Genomic DNA, 13,638 nt, shown 5'->3' with positions numbered 1-13,638 from the left:
CACCTTCGTAACTTCTCAACAGATGGCAGTACTGGTATGCGGCAGGTACTGGCTTGTTCAGTAGACTCTCCTCTACAGTTCCATTTTGGTGGGAAGCCTTAGAAGAAAGAGTAATGCCTCCACCTTCGTAACTTCTCAACAGATGGCAGTACTGGTATGCGGCAGGTACTGGCTTGTTCAGTAGACTCTCCTCTACAGTTCCATTTTGGTGGGAAGCCTTAGCAGAAAGAGTAATGCCTCCACCTTCGTAACTTCTCAACAGATGGCAGTACTGGTATGCGGCAGGTACTGGCTTGTTCAGTAGACTCTCCTCTACAGTTCTATTTTGGTGGGAAGCCTTAGAAGAAAGAGTAATGCCTCCACCTTCGTAACTTCTCAACAGATGGGAGGCCAAAATCCTCTCATTGGTCTCAATTGAAGTGGACTGATTGAATCAATGGGATTTACGAGGGTTGGATGAAAAGTAATGCCTCACCTTCGTAACTCCTCAACGGATGGCAGTACTGGTATGTGGCAGGTACTGGCTTGTTCAGTAGACTCTCCTCTACAGTTCCATTTTGGTGGGAAGCCTTAGCAGAAAGAGTAATGCCTCCACCTTCGTAGCTTCTCAACAGATGGCAGTACTGGTATGCGGCAGGTACTGGCTTGTTCAGTAGACTCTCCTCTACAGTTCCATTTTGGTGGGAAGCCTTAGAAGAAAGAGTAATGCCTCCACCTTCGTAACCTCTCAACAGATGGGAGGCCAAAATCCTCTCATTGGTCCCAATTGAAGTGGACTGATTGAATCAATGGGATTTATGAGGGTTGGATGAAAAGTAATGCCTCCACCTTCATAACTCCTCAACAGATGGCAGTACTGGTATGCGGCAGGTACTGGCTTGTTCAGTAGACTCTCCTCTACAGTTCCACTTTGGCAGGAAGCCTTAGCAGAAAAAGTAATGCCTCCACCTTCGTAACTTCTCAACAGATGGAAGGCCAAAATCCTCTCATTGGTCCCAATTGAAGTGGACTGATTGAATCAATGGAATTTACGAGGGTTGAATGAAAAGTAATGCCTCCACCTTCGTAACTGCTCAACAGATGGCAGTACTGGTATGTGGCAGGTATTGGCTTGCTCAGTAGACTCTCCTCTACAGTTGTGCCAGCCAGCTTTCGTATAATATTATTTCTAGCACCCACTATTCACTTGATAGTCGAACAGTGCTTCTTGTAAGTCAGAGCACAGCCCAGAGTGACTCCCAGGTACTTGGTTATGCTGCAGTGCTCCAGTGGGGTTCCTCTCCAAGTCATCCTCAGAGCTCAAGATGCTTATCTGTTCTTAAGATGGAAAGCACATGTCTGCATTTTAGGTGGATTCAGAATTCACTGTTTTCCCCTGTAATAGGCAGTAAGAGCACCTAAAGCTTTGGAGAGCTTCTATTCAACCATTTCAAAGCTTTCTGATTGAGCAGTGATGGCAGGATCGTCCGCATAGATGAAATTTTCTGTCCCTTCTGGCAGAGGCTTAAATGGCAGTGTGGAGAAAATCCTTATTAAGTCTGGGAACAGAATTCAATTGCCTTTAAATATCTGTCACAGAGAGGAGGGGATGATCCTATTCTCTACTACCCAAGAGGGTTGGGACAGATGCAATGGTCAGCGACTTCACTGGAAGATGGATTTTGATTGGACGTTAGATGGACCTCCGTGACAGTAATAGAACTTCTACTATATAAGCATTATTAGGGTCGTTAGAGAGATACGCGTCTTCTTTAAAGTGTTTTCTAAGAGGTACATTTACTATTAAATGTAAGGGAAGTATATAGGATTCTCTTTACATTGTTACAGATCTTCCCATCATATCATGTTCATATAAGCCTTGTGTGTGTTTCAGTGTAACGTGTAAAGCAAACACACTAAGTCAGAGAACATTATTTAGAGCCCTGGGAAATATACTGGAATATTTCCAGTTCTATTTTTTTTCTCCAGAAAATGCATTCCACCCATCTTCATGCTCAAGATGGAGGTGGCAGATGGAATGAATCACTGGTATGTGTGTGGGTTCGATGTTCAACATGCCCACATGTACGAGAATGAGAGGCACAGCAGGGAAATGTTCACCAGCTTCAGGGCTTTGGCATGATGGAACTCTTGCTGCCTCATCGTCCCTTCTTCCAAGGCCAGGGCAGTGGCAGTTGGGGAGCAGAGACGGCCTTCCATCTGTTCAGGGACAAGGCATGATGGCTACCTCTTCTTTTCTCTTTTCATGGCCAGGGCAGTGGCAGTTGGGGAGGATAGAGGGCCTTCCATCTGTTTTTGGGCCAATGCATGATGACTGCCTCTTCTCTCCTTTCATGACCAGGGCAGTGGCAGTTGGGGAGGATGGAGGGCCTTCCATCTGTTTTTGGGTCAAGGCATGATGGCTGCCTCTTCTCTCATGACCAGGGCAGTGGCAGTTGGGGAGGAGGGAGTGCCATTAATCTGTTTCTGGGCTGTAGTATTATGTCTGCCAGTTCTTTTCTCCTTTCATGGCCAGGGCAGTGGCGGTTGGCATGGAGGGAGGGCCTTCCATCCGTTTCTGGTCTGTGGCATGATGACTGCCTCTTCTTCTCTCCTTCTAAGACCAGGACAGTGGCAGTTGGGGAGGATGGAAGGCCTTCCACCTGTTTCTGGGCCGAAGCATGATAGCTGCCTCATTTTCTCTCCTTCCAAGGTTATGACAGTGGCAGTTGGGGTGGAGGGAGGGCCTTTCATCTGTCTCTGGGCTGTGGCAGGATGGGTGTCTCTCTTCCTCTCCCCTTCCAAGACCAGGGCAGTGGCAGTTGGGGTGGAGAGAAGGCCTCCCATCTGTTCAGGGACAAGGCATGATGGCTATCTCTTCTTCTCTCCTTTCATGGCCAGGGCAGTGGCAGTTGGGGAGGAGGGAGTGCCATTAATGTGTTTCTGGGCTGTGGCATGATGGCTACCTCTTCCTCTCTCCTTTTATGGCCAGGGCAGTTGCAGTTGGGGAGGAGGGAGTGCCATTAATCTGTTTCTGGGCTGTGGCATGATGTTTGCCTCTTCTTTTCTCCTTTCATAGCCAGGGCAGTGGCAGTTGGGGTGAAGAGAGGGCTTCCCATCTGTTTCTGTTTTGGGGCCAATGCATGATGGCTGCCTCATTTTCTCTCCTTCCAAGGCCAGGGCAGTGGCAGTTGGCATGGAGGGAGGGCTTTCTCTTTCTGGGCCAAGGCATGATGGCTGCCTCTTCCTCCCTCTTTCAAAGGACAAGGCAGTGGTAGTTGGGGATGAGGAAGGGCCTTTAATCTGTCTTTGGGCTGTGGCGGGATGGCTGCCTCATTATCTCTCCTTCCAAGGCCAGGGCAGTGGCACTTGGCATGGAGGGAGCACCTTCCATCTACCTCTGGACCAAAGCATGATGGCTGTCTCTTCTCTCCTTCCAAGGCCAGGGCAGTGGCAGTTGGCATGGAGTGGGGGAGAGGGGGCTTCCATCTGTTTTTGGGCCAAGGCATGATTACTGCCACTCCTTCTCTTCTCACAAGGCCTGGGCAGTGGCTGTTTGCATGGAGAGATGACCTTCCATCTATTTCTGGGTCAAGGCATGATGGCTGCCTCCTCCCCCTTCATTCCAAGACCAGGGCAGTGGCAGTTGGGAAAAGGGAGGGCCTTTAATCTGTTTCTACACTGTGGCATGATGGCTGCCTCTCCTTCTCTCCTTCCAAGGTTAGGGCAGTGGCAGTTGGGGAGGAAGGAGGACCTTCCATCTGTTTCTGGGCCGAAGCATGATGGCTGCCTCTTCTTCTCTCCTTCCAAAGCCAGGACAGTGGCAGTTGAGGAGGAGGGAGGGCCATTAATCTGTTCCTGGTCTGGAGCATGATGGCTGCCTCATTTTCTCTCCTTCCAAGGCCAGGGCAGTGGCAGTTGGCATGGAGGGAGGGCCTTCCATCTGTTTCTGGGCCAAGGCATGATGGCTGCCTCTTCTTCTCTCCTTCTAAGACCAGGACAGTGGCAATTGGGGAGGATGGAAGGCCTTCCACCTGTTTCTGGGCTGAAGCATGATAACTGCCTCATTTTCTCTCCTTCCAAGGTTATGGCAGTGGCAGTTGGGGTGGAGGAGGGGCCTTTCATCTGTCTCTGGGCTGTGGCAGGATGGTTGTCTCTCTTCCTCTCCCCTTCCAAGACCAGGGCAGTGGCAGTTGGGGTGGAGAGAGGGCCTTCCATCTGTTCAGGGATAAGGCATGATGGCTACCTCTTCCTCTCTCCTTTCATGGCCAGGGCAGTGGCAGTTGGGGAGGAGGGAGTGCCATTAATGTGTTTCTGGGCTGTGGCATGATGGCTGCCTCTTCTTCTCTCCTTCCAAGGCCAGGACAGTGGCAGTTGGGAGAAGGGAGGACCTTCCATCTGTTTCATGACCATGGTATGATGGCTGCCTCTTCTTCTCTCCTTCCAAGGCCAGGCCAGGGCAGTGGCAGTTGGCATGGAGGGAGGGCCTTCCTTCTACCTCTGGACCAAAACATGATGGGTGCCTCTTCTTCTCTCCTTCCAAGACCAGGGCAGTGGCAGTTGGGGTGATGAGAAGGCTTTCCATCTGTTTCTGGGCTGTGGCATGATGTCTGCCTCTTCTTCTCTCCTTCCAAGGCTAGGACAGTGGCAGTTGGGGGGAGGAAGGGCCTTCCTTCTGTTTCATGGCCATGACATCATCTCTCCTTCCAGGGCAGTGGCAGTTGGCATGGAGGGAGGACTAAAGCATGATGGCTCTCTCTCCTTCTTTCCTCCCAAGGCCAGGACAGTGGCAGTTGGGGGAAAGGAGGGCCTTCCATCTGTTTCATGGCCATGGCATGATGGCTGCCTCTTTTTCTCTCTTTGCAAGGCTAGGGCAGTGGTAGTTGGGGAGGAAGGAAGGCCTTCCATTTGTTTTTAGGTCAAAGCCTGATGGCTGCCTCTTTTTCTTTCCTTCCAAGGCCAGGACAGTGGCAGTTGGGAAAAGGAAGGGCCTCCATCTGTTTCATGGCCATGGCATGATAGCTACCTCTTCTTCTGTTCTTCTAAGGCCAGGGCAGTGGCAGTTGGGGGTGAAGGAAGGGCCTTTCATCTACCTCTGGGCCAAGGCATGATGGCGACCACCTCTTCGCTCCTTCCAATGCCAGGGCAGTGGCAGTTGTGTCGAGGAAATGTAGCCTGGTGAGAACTAATTGGACCTCCCAGGAACGGGAATTCTACTTCTTCTGAGTGGCCACCAAGAAGTCTTCTTCCTCCTCCTCCTCCTCCTCTCACCATCCCATGCATTTCTATTCCCTCCTTCCTCCCGTGTGATGTTCTGGATGCTGGGCATTGTTGTTCTTTTCCTGAGCATATTCTCTTATGACAACACTATTGAATCTTTCTTTTCTATTCTTTAGCAAACGGAAGGCTTCAAGAAACGTTGGTTCACCATGGATGATCGGCGGCTAATGTATTTCAAAGATCCCCTGGTAAGTCCTTTCTGTGTCTGTGAATGCTCTCCATGCCAACTGGTCACCTTCGTAACTCCTCAACAGATGGCAGTACTGGTATGCAGCAGGTACTGGCTTGTTCAGTAGACTCTCCTCTACAGTTCCATTTTGGCAGGAAGCCTTAGCATTGAATGGTTGTGTTGTTAAAGTGTGTAGTATGGAATCCTGCACAGACGGTCAGTCAATGTGACTTAAGCAACAAATACGGCAGGTACTGGCTTGTTCAGTAGACTCTCCTCTACAGTTCCATTTTGGTGGGAAGCCTTAGCATTGAACGGTTGTGTTGTTAAAGTGTGTAGTATGAAACCTTGTGGAGATGGTTGGTCAATGCAAAACTTAAGCAACGTGCAGTCATTGAATTCTTGAAAGCAGAAGGTGTCACCTCAACATCTTTAAACTTACTCGCCCAACGACGCACAGTACTCACATCAACACAATCACCATAAACAACTTGCATTCTCTGATGAATCTCCTTTGAGGTGGAATTTAGTTAGTTATTGTGGCGTAATGTAAAATTAACCAGGTGTGGTTTACATTTGATCAGCCCACACACTCCTTGCCAGAGAAAGAAAATATGCCACGCAGGTGAACAGTAAAGAGCAAGTAGCTTACTCTTCGTAGTTCAGAACAACATGTGTACAATGTAACAGTAACCAAAAGTCCCAGGCTCAGCCTGCTCCCTTGGCGTTGCCCGATCAATTAGTTTTCTCCCTATGGGAACTCAAGGCTGTGGCGTAAAGTAAAACAAACCAGGTGTAGTTCATGTTTGATCAGCCCACACACTCCTTGCCAGAGAAAGAAAATATGCCACGCAGGTGAACAGTAAAGAACAAGTAGTTTACTCTTTGTAGTTCATAACAATATGTGTACAATGTGATCAGTTGCATCAACTCACATAATGTCCTTTTATGAGAGATTTAAAATTGTCTTTCTCTGTCCATATTGATAAACTCCTTCAGCAACTCATGAAGTGAGAGTACACTCCAAACTCTGTCTCTCTCTCTCTCTGCTTCATTCTTCTGCACTTGCATAGCTCAAGCCTGAACAAAAATGTAACAGTAGCCAAAAGTCCCAGGCTCAGCCTGCTCCCTGCATGTTGCCCAACCAATCAGTGAACTCAAGGCTGTAGCGTAAAGTAAAATAAACCAGGTGTAGTTCACATTTGATCAGTACACATGCTGCCTTGCCAGAGAAAGAAAATATGCCACACAGGTGAACAGTAAAGAACAAGTAGTTTACTCTTCGTAGTTCAGAACAACAGGTGTACAATGTGATCAGTTGCATCAACTCACATAATATCCTTTAGCAACTCATGAAACGAGAGCACACTCCCAACTCTCTCCCCCTCTCTGCTTCCCTCTTCTGCACTTGCATAGCTGAAGCCTGAACAAAAATGTAATGGTAGCCAAAAGTCCCAGGCTCAGCATTGCCTGACCAATCAGCTTCATGCATCTTATTTTACAGCTGACACACACATTCACTGATTCCTTGCATGCTCCAACAGTTATCTCAAAAACAGGAATGAATTACAAGTAACACTATTTTTAATGAATTACTTTTGAACTTTTGCGAAACTCCATAGCTAAGTTTAGGCTTTCCAAAATATTCGGCTTTCCCAAAAGTTGCATAGAAATCAATAGGAAAGCAATATTAAATATTTTAAGGAAACACAGAAGTTAAAAATATTTAGGTTTAAGTTTCTGATGAGCAGATAGATCAAAATGTTTGGGAGGTGTGGGAACAAAACCTCGACTGCGAGTACAGATGGAGACCTAAATCGTAAATCCATTACTGTCAGAAGTTGGAACTATTGCTTTTTGGGTGAGAGTTGAAGTCCAAAACACCTGGAGGGAAGGCCAAAGTTGGCCGATGCCTGGGTTGAATCCTTGGATGTGATATAAGTGTCAGGAGTCAATTTTTGACGGCATGAAGACATCACAAATTCCCTCCGTGACATCCTGACTGAATCATCCTGGCTGCCTTTTCTGCCTGGCTGCATTTTGAAGCCAGCAGAGGGTGTGGAAACCTTGTATTGGAACTTGTGAAGCAACAAGCTCTAATAAGGAAACTTGAGAAGAGGGGGAGATGGACAGGAAAAGTGTATAAAAGGAAGTGGTGGTGGGAACAAGTCAGTCGTGTCTTTCTTTGCTGCAGAGATACAAGCAATATATCCATTTCAAAGCAAAACCGGCTTGTGAGTGATCATTTAATATTGCTATATAAAACCTACAGTCTTACATTAAGACGTGTTTGGCTTTGCCCTCTGCCCAGGATGCCTTCGCCAGGGGGGAAGTGTTCATCGGAAGCAAAGAAAACAGCTACAAGGTGCTTGAAGGACTCCCCCCGTCCATCCAAGGGAACCACTGGCAGCACGGGATCACCATTGTGACGCCCGACCGGAAGTTCCTTTTTGCCTGCGAAACAGAAAGCGACCAGCAGGAGTGGATGGCAGCGTTTCAGAAAGTGATCGACCGGCCGATGCTGCCGCAGGAATATGCAGGTGAGAGCGACAGAAAAGGGCAACTTCAGGCCAACGTCCCCTTCACCTAGCGGGAAGACTCGCATGTGGACATGTACTGTGGTTGCACTCTTTGCTCCTCTTGTGGGATGGTCACGTGGTGGAACGCAGAGCAGTGGCTGGGTTCCATTGCACAATGCAGGCAGTCCCCAAGTAGCACACATTGACCTCTGTTAGTCCACCAAATTTCAGAACGTTCCGCTATCCATGGATTTTTGGTGAATTTTCAAAATGTTAGGGAGATATAGACCTCTTTTTCTGCTATTCTGATTGGTGTTTCCTGCTGATGATGCAGTTTGGGAAATGTAGTTTGGGGCAGGGCCTTTTGTATTCTTGCATAGGGCTCCTCCCTTCCCAAACTACATTTCCCAGAGTTGTGTACTGTTCCACAATTCACTGCTCCCTCATTTTTAAACTTGCTACAATGGTAGCACATATTGACCTCTGTTAGCCCACCAAATTTCAGAACATTTCACTTATCCACTGATTTTTGGCAAATTTTCAAAGTTTTAAGGAGATATAGACCTCTTTCTCTGCTATTCTGATTGGTTCTTTCTGATGATGATGCAGCCTGGGAAATGTAATTCAGGGCAGGGGCATTTGTATTCTCTGGCATAGGGCTCCTCCCTTCCCAAACTACATTTCCCAGAGTTGTGTGCTGTTCCAAAATGCACTGCTCCCTCATTTTTAAGCTAGCTACAATAGTAGCACACATTGACCTCTGTTAGTCCACCAAATTTCAGAACGTTTCCCTTCTCCACTGATATTTGGCAAATTTTCAAAGTTTTAAGGAGATATAGACCTCTTTCTCTGCTATTCTGATTGGTTCTTTCTGAAGCTGATGCAGTCTAGGAAATGTAGTTTAGGGCAGGGCCTTTTGTATTCTCTGGCATAGGGCTCCTCCCTTCCCAAACTACATTTCCCAGAGTTGTGTGCTGTTCCAAAATGCACTGCTCCCTCATTTTTTAAGCTAGCTACAATAGTAGCACACATTGACCTCTGTTAGTCCACCAGATTTCAGAACGTTTCACTTCTCCATGGATTTTTTGGTGAATTTTCAAAGTTTTAGGGAGGTATAGACCTCTTTCTCTGCTATTCTGATTTGTGTTTTCTGCTGATGATGCAGTCTGGGAAATATAGTTTAAGGCAGGGCCTTTTGTATTCTCTGGCATAGGGCTCCTCCCTTCCCAAACTACATTTCCCAGAGTTGTGTGCTGTTCCAAAATGCACTGCTCCCTCATTTTTAAACTTGCTACATTTGTAGCACATATTGACCTTTGTGAGCCCGTCAAATTTCAGAATGTTTCACTTCTCCACTGATATTTGGCAAATTTTCAAAGTTTAAGGAGATATATACCTCTTTCTCTGCTATTCTGATTGGTTCTTTCTGATGCTGATGCAGTCTAGGAAATATAGTTTAAGGCAGGGCCTTTTGTATTCTCTGGCATAGGGCTCCTCCCTTCCCAAACTACATTTCCCAGAGTTGTGTGCTGTTCCAAAATGCATTGCTCCCTCATTTTTAAACTTGCTACGATGGTAGCACACATTGACCTCTGTTAGCCCATCAAATTTCAGATCGTTTCACTATCCATGGATTTTTTTTGTGAATTTCAACATTTTAGAGAGTTATAGATCTCTTTCTCTGCTATTCTGAATGGTGTTTTCTGCTGATGATGCAGTCTGGGAAATGTAGTTTAGGGCAGGGCCTTTTGTATTCTCTGGCATAGGGCTCCTCCCTTCCCAAACTACATTTCCCAGAGATGTGTGCTGTTCCAAAATGCACTGCTCCCTCATTTTTAAACTTGCTACAATGGTAGCACACATTGGCCTCTGTTAGCCCGCCAAATTTCAGAACGTTTCACTTCTCCATGGATTTTTGGTGAATTTTCAAAGTTTTAGGGAGATACAGACCTCTCTCTCTGCTCTTCTGATGGGTGTTTTCATAGAATCAAAGAGTTGGGAGAGACCTCCTGGGCCATCCAGTCCAACCCCATTCTGCCAAGAAGCAGAATATTGCATTCAAATCACCCCTGACAGATGGCCATCCAGCCTCTGTTTCAAAGCTTCCAAAGAAGGAGCCTCCACCACACTCCGGGGCAGAGAGTTCCACTGCTGAACGGCTCTCACAGTCAGGAAGTTCTTCCTCATGTTCAGATGGAATCTCCTCTCTTGTAGTTTGAGAAATGTAGTTGAGGGCAGGGCATTTTGTATTCTCTGGCATAGGGCTCCTTCCTTCCCAAACTACATTTCCCAGAGTTCTGTGCTTTTCCAAAATGCACTGCTCCCTCGTTTTTAAACTTACTACATGCTCACCATTGACTCCTGCACGTGGCAAATCAAAATCAGCTTCATTCTCGTCGAATGCCTGTCTCCATAATCACGTCTTCACCTGTTTCCTAAATGTCAGAGTAGAAGGGGCGGTTCTGATCTCCAGTGGGAGAGAGTTCCAGAGTCGAGGGGCCACCACCGAGAAGGCCCTGTCCCTCGTCCCCACCAGACGAGCTTGTGAGGCCTTGAGAATCCTCTTGCAGCAGCTCAGGCCTCTGCTGATCTCACTTCAGGCCCAAGCAACCCCTCGTCCCCAAATCCAACAGACCCTGATCCAGGAACCGAATCAACATTCCCATTCCCATCATGAACATCAACACGAACATTATCCCCATTGTCATCATGATCATCAGGTACAATCACAGGCTGAACAGACTGATATACAACACTCTGTCCCTTTCCTGAGGGGCCTAAGGCTGTTAGGAATGGTGGGAGTTGAAGTCCAAAACACCTGGAAGGAGGGCCAAAGTTTGCCCATGTCTGAGATAGTATCTTAATTAAATCTCGCCCTCCGTTAAATCCACACCTTCTCTCTTTCTCTCCGCAGTGGAAGCCCATTTCAAGCATAAACCCTAACGGACTGAGCCGAGGAACGACAACGTGTTTACAATACGCAACGACAATGTCCGTCCTTTGTCACGTTACCGTTGGGACTACCGGATAGAAGGTGCTAACCGCGAAGGCGATGCCAAGCCAAAGCAGACATTTGGAGAAACACTGCATTTCTTGAGTCGTCGGCGATGAGGTTCTTCACAGCCCGGGCTCTCCGAGACATTTCCTTTGGGAATGGTGCATTGGCCGGGAATCCGCTGTGATTACAGAGTGGCTTCCTCCTCGTCCTTCGAACGTTGAGTAAGGGATTTCCCGTTGGATCAAACGATTTCCCCCGCAGAGCTTTCCTTCCCTTTTCCATCCCCAAACCGGACTCCTACCTGGCTGACTTGTGTGAGGATCGAACACACTCTTGTCTCTGGAACACTTCCCTTTGTGTTGACGATATCTCCAAAACACTTGCAGAAGAAGGTAATTCGTTTAGAAGAAGCTCTTCTTTGCTCGACAAGAAAGAATAATAATAATATACTTTATTTATATTCCGCACTATCGGATTCAGGGCGGATTACAAAACACATATACGGCAAACATTTGGCAAACATTAACAAGGACAGATAATACATAAACAAAGGCAAAGGCTTCCCCATCTTTGGCATCTGGAGGCTGTGCTCGATTCCAGCCACAGGGAGGTGCTGTTGCTCCATCTTCCATGCCGAGCAGCAATAATATAAATTATTTATAGGCCTGGGTAACAACGGAAAAATTTGTTTCTAAAATCGATTCGTTTTTTGGGTTTTTTTGCGTTTCGATATTTAAAAGAATTCCGAAATTTTCCTTAAAAAAAGTTCGATATTTACAAAATTTCGTAAATGGTAAAAAAATTACAAAACAATAACGAAACAATAACGAATCGATTCGTTAATGGCGGCCGCGATCGCGCAATACGCTAAAAAAACTTCTGAAGCTTCCCTCTCCCTCTGTTGTTGACTGTTGGTGTGATATTATAATTTTTTTTTCACTAATTAAACAAAAAACAACTATAAAACTTGCCCCAGACATGCGGAAATAATAACGAAACGACCTCAAACCAATAACGAAACGAATACATAACGAAATGCAAAGCATTTACGAAACGAATTGAAAAATTCGTTTCGTTTTTAAGTTGCCCCAGAATGGTTCGTTATCGCTTCGTTAACAAAAAAATAACGAATTTTTAACGAATTACGAATTAACGAAACGAAACCACCCAGCCCTATATTCCGCTCTATCTCCCTGAGGGGACTCAAGGTGGATTATAGCACACATATACTGCAAACATTCAATGCCGTTGTGCAATTAACAAGGACAGACAATACATAAACAAAGGCAAAGGCTTTCCCATCTTTTTTGATCTCCGGCATTTGGAGGCTGTGCTCAGTTCCGGCCACAGGGAGGTGCTGTTGCTCCATCTTCCATGCCGAGAAGCAATAATATATTTTATTTATATTCTGCTCTATCTCCCCGAGGGGACTGAAGGTGGATTATGGAACACATATACGCAAACGTTCAATGCCATTGTACAATTAACAAGGACAGACAATACATAAACAAAGGCAAAGGCTTTCCCATCTTTTTTGATCTCCAGCATTTGGAGGCTGTGCTCAGTTCTGGCCACAGGGAGGTGCTGTTGCTCCATTTTCCATGCCGAGGAGCAATAATATACTTTATTTATGTTCCGCTCTATCTCCCCGAAAGGAACTCAGGGTGGATTATAGCACACATATACGGCAAACATTCAATGTTGTTATTGTCGTGACTCAGAGCCCAAAGATTGTCCAACACAGCTACTAAGGGGTTAACAAAGTCTTTAATAGGTCTTTGACAAAGCTAACAGCTCTTAAACTGCAGTACCAATTAGCAACACAAAAGCCTTCAAGCAGGTAAACAAACGGGGAGGAAAAACCAGGATATCCCAGAACTCAGCTTCTCAAAAAAGGAAAGCAGGAGCAAAACTGGCGATGGCAATAGCGTAGTTAAACAGTCCTAGGTCAAACACGGGGAGAGGCAGCAAACGAAGTCCAGAAGGCAAATGGCGTGGTCCAGAAGCGTTCCGTAGTCAAGGGGCAAGACGAAGTCACTCTCGTCGTCCAATCCAGAGTCGAGGCACACAAAGACACAATAGCTGTATTCCCAGGACCCAAACGGAGGTAAGGCAGCACAAAACACTAGGCCTGGGTAACAACGGAAAAATTTGTTTCTAAAATCGATTCGTTTTTTGGGGGGTTTTGCGTTTCGTTATTTAAAATAATTACAAAATTTTCCTTTTAAAAAGTTCGATATTTACGAAATTTCGTAAATGTGAAAAAATTACAAAACATTAACGAATCGATTTCCAAAACAATAACGAATCGACTCGTTAATGGTGGACGCGACCGCGAAATACGCTAAAAAACCTCCAAAAACTTCTGAAGCTTCCCTCTCCCTCTGTTCTTGACTGTTGGTGTGATATTATAATTTTTTTCACTAATTAAACAAAAACAACCATAAAACTTGCCCCAGACATGCGGAAATAATAACGAAATGACCTCAAAACAATAACGAAACGAATACAATAACAAAATACGAAGCATTTACAAAACGTATTTAAAAATTCATTTTTTTAAAAAATTGCTCCAGAATGGTTCGTTATCGTTTTGTAATTAAAAAAATTAACGAATTATTAACGAATTACGAATTAACGAAACGAAACCGCCCAGCTCTACAAAACACCCGATACAACGCTTTGTCCTCTGC

General features: G+C 46.0%; 1 protein-coding gene across 1 annotated transcript in view; it reads left to right on the top strand.

Moving 5' to 3' along the window:
- Positions 1-13,338, top strand: part of LOC137095243 (arf-GAP with dual PH domain-containing protein 1) — a 113,029-nt gene extending 99,691 nt beyond the window's left edge. Inside the window, exons 9-11 of the mRNA XM_067461695.1 lie at positions 5,376-5,447; positions 7,740-7,968; positions 10,862-13,338. Of these exons, the coding sequence (XP_067317796.1) occupies positions 5,376-5,447; positions 7,740-7,968; positions 10,862-10,890 (330 nt within the window). The 3' untranslated portion in view covers positions 10,891-13,338. The remainder of the gene's footprint in view (positions 1-5,375; positions 5,448-7,739; positions 7,969-10,861) is intronic.
- The last annotated feature ends 300 nt before the right edge of the window (positions 13,339-13,638 follow it).

Source organism: Anolis sagrei, chromosome Y (genome assembly GCF_037176765.1).
Source record: "Anolis sagrei isolate rAnoSag1 chromosome Y, rAnoSag1.mat, whole genome shotgun sequence".
NCBI classification, from domain to species: domain Eukaryota; kingdom Metazoa; phylum Chordata; class Lepidosauria; order Squamata; family Dactyloidae; genus Anolis; species Anolis sagrei.
The sequence above is the reverse complement of the archived record's forward strand: the minus strand, read 5'-3'. Positions and strand labels throughout refer to the sequence as shown.